Consider the following 6,504-nt stretch of genomic DNA (forward strand, 5'->3'; position numbering starts at 1 on the left):
CGCGCGGCTTGACACCAGCGACCGCGACCCACGATCGCTCCTCAGAGCCAGAACAGGTATCTGTCAATGTAAACAAAGACAGATCCTCGTTCTAACAGGGGAGTAGAGAGAGAGAGAGAGATCCACTGCTCCTAGAAATCAGGAACAGCAATCTCTCTCCTCCTCTAGTCAGTACACTGCCCCCAGTTACAAACACTTAACCCTTTGATTGCCCTCTGGTGTTAACCCCTTCCCTGCCAGTGACATTTATACAGTAATTAGTGACTATTTTTAGCTCTGATCGTTGTACAAATGTCACTGGTCCCAAAAAAAAAAGCGTCAAGTGTCCGATCTGTCCGCCGTAATGTCACAGTCCCGCCAAAAATCGCAGTTCGCCGCCATTACTGTAAAAAATAAATAATAAAAAAAAGTCCATAAATCCCCTATTTTGTAGACGCTATAACTTTTGCGCAAACCAATCAATATACGCTTATTGCAATTTTTTTTGTTTTGTGTTTTTTTTAACCAAAAATATGTAGAAAACCTATTGACCTAAACTGATGCAGAAATGCATTTTTATTTTTTGGGATATGCATTATAGCAAAAAGTAAAAAATATTTTTTAGATTTTTTTCAAAACTATCACTTTTTTATAGCGCAATAAAATAAAAATAAATCACAGGTGGTGATCAAATACCACCAAAGGAAAGTTCTATCTGTTGGAAAAAAAAAAAGAAAAAAAATAGTGTTTGTGTACAACGTCACACGACCGCGCAATTGTCATTTAAAGCGGCGCAGTGCCAAATCGCAACAATTGGCCTGGTCTTTTAAGGGGCAAATCCTTCCGGTCCTAAAGTGGTTAAATAGCACCAAAAGAAAGCTTTATTTGTGTGGAAAGATAGAAACGTCATATAGGTACAGTGTAACATGACCGCCAATTGTCATTTAAAGTGCGACAGCATTGAAAGCTGGAAATTGGCCTGGGCAGGAAGGGGGGGGGGGGTTCCCAGTATTGAAGTGGTTAAAGAAGCATAAGAGAAGGTTAGAGAAGGAGAAAATAAGAGTGAATGGAAGAGGCATGCAGAAAAGGAGGTGCTCTAGTTATTATCCATGACCCCCCATGAGCTGGGACTGTCTGAGAGGCACTAACTCTCTAGAAGGCATTCATTTCTCCCAGACACAGTCATGTCCTCTGATAGGTCCCACTTGGCCGGCTCTGCCCCCTATCACACATACAACAACAAGGCATGGACTGTACACACACATGTGTGTGCATGAGGCCGCATCTTACCATCCCTCCTTCTCACACATGGAGGAACACGTCACTTCTGCCATGGTGTGCCCTTCTTCTGTGCCCAGTCACTTCTCACCGGTCACACTGCAAATTCCGCAACTCTACTCGTTAAAATCTTCATTAATTAACGGCTGTCCGGGTGTACTGACACCTCATCTGCTCGCACACGGCGCCGTTTTATGACACGGAGTACAACAAAGGGTAACAAACTCCACTAGCCAATAGGAGCTCACCGGCTTTGCGACAACTGGCCAATCATTGGAGAACGGGTGACGCCAAGGCAGCGACTGAGGGCATGCGAAGCCAGAGTGGCCATGACATGTATGGGAAAGGCGCCAGGACTGCAGAAAGTCAGTGGAAAAAGTGGTTAGCTGTTATGAGGGGTTTGCAGCATTTATGGAATAAAGCCATTTCACAAATAACTCTGTTACGGTTGCTGCTGAAAATCTCAGTGGGTTTTCCTATGCTCTGTCCCCCACAGCTAAAAAGAAAAACTTAGTAAAACTGTATGCAAAGGAGGCGTGTGCTTTTATTTACAATGTAACCGTGCAAAGGAGGCGTGTGCTTTATTTACAAAGTAACCGTAAAGGAGGAGTGTGCTTTATTTTCAATGTAACCGTGCAAAGGAGGCGTGTGCTTTATTTTCAATGTAATCGTGCAAAGGAGGCGTGTGCTTTATTTACAATGTAACCGTGCTAAGGAGGAGTGTGCTTTATTTACAATGTAACCGTGCAAAGGAGGCGTGTGCTTTATTTACAATGCATAGTTGCCAACATTGTAAAAAAAAAATTCGGGACACTTTTTTGCCAGTGGGCGTAGTCGTGGTATAATTAGAGGGCGGGGCATGTGTTTATAGGTGTGGCATAGGAAAAGGTAAAAACGCAGCGTGCCACGGCGAAAATGGGCGTGGTTTACATAAAATAGTGAGCGTGGCTCAAAGGGGTGTGGTTAGAGTCTGAGATGAATGCGGGATGGAGAGAGAAAGGAGGGGGATGGAGAGAGGGAAGGGGGGGAGAGGGAAAGGAGTGACAGCAGCCCCCCGATCCTACACCCCAATAGCAATATGTGTTTTCCAGAGTTTGACAATCAGCAGATAAAGATAGTCCAAATACCTGGTGTTGGCGCTTCAATCATCCCGGCGCCATGATTGTTATGGTGTCAGGATGATTAAATCACATTATTTCTATTATTACATTGTAATATAAAATGAAATCATTCAACTCACCATAATGCAGAATCAGTGGTAGCCATGAGCACGTCACTAGCCACGTTGCCTGCCACCAGATGCCATCAGGTGTCCCAAGCGGAGTCTGTCCTTACATCAGGTGCCCCATCAGAGGTACCTTCCTCACATCTGTGTCCATCAGCGGAGCCCCTCCTTACATCTGGTGCCCCTCTGACATCCACAGACTGCCCCCCCACATCCTGCACAGACCTGCCCCCACATACTCCACAAACCGGCCCCCACATCTCCAGACTGGCCCCCAACATCCACAGACTGGCCCCCCACATCCACAGACTGGCCCCCCACATTCACAGACTGGCCCCCCACATTCACAGACTGGCCCCCACATCCAAAGACTGGCCCCCACATCCACAGACTGGCCCCCGACATACCACTGGCCCCCACATTCACAGACTGGCCCCCACATTCACAGACTGGCCCCCGACATCCACATACCATGACTGTCACTGGCCCCCGACATACCACTGGCCCCCACATTCACAGACTGGCCCCCATATTCACATACCATGACTGTCACTGGCCCCCGACATCAGACTGGCCCCCGCCCCGACATCCACATTGACAGACTGGCCCCTGACATTCCGCCGTTGCCGCGCGCAGACATTTAACTGTGGCGCCGCCCACCGCCCTTTACACTGACACAAACACACACTAGCAGCGGGGGTGGGTGGCGCCACAGGTGTAGACCAACTTCTGGTCTTCTTAAAAATGGCGGCCGGCGGAGACATTGTCTCCGCTGGCCGCCGACCTCTAGCGGGCGGCGGCAAAAAAAGGGAAATTCAATTTCCCGGGACAAACCGAATTTCGCGGGACATTTCCCGGGACAAAATTAATTCGGGACAAATGTCCTATTCGTGGGAATGTCCCGCGAAATTCGGGACAGTTGGCAACTATGACAATGTAACCGTGCAAAGAAGGCATGTGGGGGGGCATCCACAGACTGCCCCCCCCACATCCTGCACAGACCTGCCCCCACATACTCCACAAACCGGCCCCCACATCTCCAGACTGGTCCCCAACATCCACAGACTGGCCCCTGATATACAACTGGCCCCGACATACAACTGGCCCCCAACATCCACAGACTGGCCCCCCACATCCACAGACTGGCCCCCCACATTCACAGACTGGCCCCCCGCATTCACAGACTGGCCCCCACATCCAAAGACTGGCCCCCACATCCACAGACTGGCCCCCGACATACCACTGGCCCCCACATTCACAGACTGGCCCTCACATTCACAGACTGGCCCCGACATCCACATACCATGACTGTCACTGGCCCCCGACATACCACTTGCCCCCACATTCACAGACTGGCCCCCACATTCACATACCATGACTGTCACTGGCCCCCGACATCCGACTGGCCCCCGCCCTGACATCCACATCGACAGACTGGCCCCTGACATGCCGCCGTTGCCGCGCGCAGACATTTAACTGTGGCGCCGCCCACCGCCCTTTACACTGACACAAACACACACTAGCAGCGGGGGTGGGTGGCGCCACAGGTGTAGACCAACTTCTGGTCTTCTTAAAAATGGCGGCCGGCGGAGACATTGTCTCCGCCGGCCGCCGACCTCTAGCGGGCGGCGGCAAAAAAAAGGGAAATTCAATTTCCCGGGACAAACCGAATTTCACGGGACATTACCCGGGATAAAATTAATTCGGGACAAATGTCATAATCGCGGGAAAGTCCCGCAAAATTCGGGACAGTTGGCAACTATGACAATGTAACCGTGCAAAGGAGGCATGTGCTTTATTTACAATGTAACTGTGCAAAGGAGGCGTGTGCTTTATTTACAATGTAACCATGCGAAGGCGGAGTGTTCTTTGTTTACAATGTAACCATGCAAAGGAAGAACTTGCTTTATTTACAATGTAACCGCGTGTTGCCATGCCCCCGTAGGAGTTTCTGAATATTGTGGTTCACCAGTCACCCTGCCCTGCCGACATCCATCTCACAGGCACTCTCAGTCAGAGAACAGTCTATAAGCTTTGTTTTTTTGTTTAATTGAGGATTGAACTTGGATGGGAAAGGGAAGTTATGGGATGCCCAGAAAGAGTGCGTATAACTTGCTTGGGACTACTATATACACTCCTGTATATACACTCCCGTCTTCTCTCCAGCACAACTCTTGCTTAAGACCTCTTTCCCTTACTCCTAAAGCACTTAACTTGCTGAAAATTCCAAAACTGGCTAGCACCACATGGTTGGGCCTGACATGAACTCAGCAAGGCCTCAGTGAATTGCCTTTTGCGGCAGGTGCCTCGGGCCCCTATGATGTAGAAGTAGAAATAGTTCTGGGGTGCTAATTGTCCTCAATTCAACTACTGATCCCAGTAAATCCTCTTTAGGCCCTGCCAGCCCTCCTGGCTGCAGCTGCCTCTTTCCACTGCCATTCCCACAGTCCACTCTTCTGATTCTGCACCCATCTCAAACAGCAAACTCCCAGTTCTCTCAGGTGTGCCTCCCTAGTCCTCCTGACTGTGTTTCACTCACTAGCCCTCCTGGCAGCAACCAATTGTCCTCTTTGGAGTCTCTTAGTAGTGTAGCTTTCTCCCGCTGTCTCATGTGCCTCTTCTCGGGATCTCTTCTCCCGGCTACACCCGAGCCCAGACCCAAGGTCAATCCTTCCCCCCCCCCCCTCAGACTGGGGAGCTCCCTGTGGGCCTCGACAGCCTCCACAGTCTCTCACTCCAGCTCTCTTCCACCCAACAACTCCCCCCAGCTGGGCTGACCATGGGTATTTAAGGAGGACTGCCAATCCAGGCTGGGGATTGGTCAAGGCTCCTCAGAATACCCCAGGTAGCTCCACCTCTTCTCTCCTCCTCTCTTTCTAGCACCTTCTGGAAAGAAGAAGGAGGTGACAGTGATGCTACCTGTGAGTTAACCAGTCCTGAATGAAAACAAACAGGCTTAACCACCAGCTAGACCTTCTTAAATGTAACTTATATATTGAATAATATAACCTCTAGCACCTACCTAACTAGAGAGTGCTACACATGCGAAGGAGGAGCGTGCTTTATTTACAATGTAACTGGGGAGGAGTGTGCTTTAGTAAAGGTATTTGAAGGTAGATGTAGTGACAGCTTATACATAATATCATACCTCACAACTTTTTGAGATGGGACGAAGGGATACTTGGTAGTAGAAGTATGCTGACATAGTACACACACCCCTGCCATGGTCCCTTAAAGGAGAAATATACAAAAAAAAAAAAAAAAGATTACTTAACCACTTGCCTATTGGGCAATTTTACCCCCTTTCTTCCTTCCCAGGCCAATTTTTAGCTTTCAGTGCTGTCACATTTTAAATGACAATTGCGCAGTCATGCAACACTGTACCCAAACTAAATTTTTATAATTTTGTTCAAATAACTAGAGCTTTCTTTTGGTGGTATTTAATCACCATTATTTTATTTTTTGCTAAATAAACTAAAAAATACAGTTTTCTTTGTTTCTGTTATATGATTTTGCAAATAAATAATTGTTCTTTATAAATTTTGCCCAAAATGTATTCTGCTGCATTTATTTGGTGATAATAATCGAGCAATCAATTTGGGTACATTCAACCTGTCTATACATGGCTCACATTTCAGCCAGTCCCTGCTGAACTAGTCTATGGCCAGCTTAACAGTTTCAAAAAGCAAATCTACTGCTGAAGCTTTTGGTTAAGCTATAAGGAATAATTGACCATATACTACATTTCTAAAACATTATTACATCATCCAATCTATATCAATCCTTTCTTCAGCTCACTTTATATTATGTCATTGCAGAATGTTTATTTGTTCTCTCTATTAAGAGAATGAAGTTCTCATGAAGTTACTTCTAAAAAGTTGAAAGTTTGACAGAAAATATAAGGAAGTAAATAAAAATTATATTATCATTCAAAAATACGTTCAAAAAGGGCCCCACCAAAGCTAGCTATTTCCTCTTTTTTTATATACAATGCTCAAAAAAATTAAAGAAACACTTTGAAA

At 47.1% G+C, this 6,504-nt stretch overlaps 1 protein-coding gene across 1 annotated transcript in view; it reads right to left on the reverse strand.

The window, feature by feature from the left end:
• Positions 1 to 1,470, reverse strand: part of TDRD3 (tudor domain containing 3) — a 439,138-nt gene extending 437,668 nt beyond the window's left edge. Inside the window, exon 1 of the mRNA XM_077483142.1 lies at positions 1,270 to 1,470. Coding sequence (XP_077339268.1) covers positions 1,270 to 1,313 — 44 coding nt within the window. The 5' untranslated portion in view covers positions 1,314 to 1,470. The remainder of the gene's footprint in view (positions 1 to 1,269) is intronic.
• Between the last annotated feature and the right edge of the window lie 5,034 nt (positions 1,471 to 6,504).

This window comes from Lithobates pipiens, unplaced genomic scaffold (genome assembly GCF_037356315.1).
Source record: "Lithobates pipiens isolate NorthernLeopardFrog02 unplaced genomic scaffold, aLitPip1_a1.2 Scaffold_16, whole genome shotgun sequence".
Classification (NCBI taxonomy): domain Eukaryota; kingdom Metazoa; phylum Chordata; class Amphibia; order Anura; family Ranidae; genus Lithobates; species Lithobates pipiens.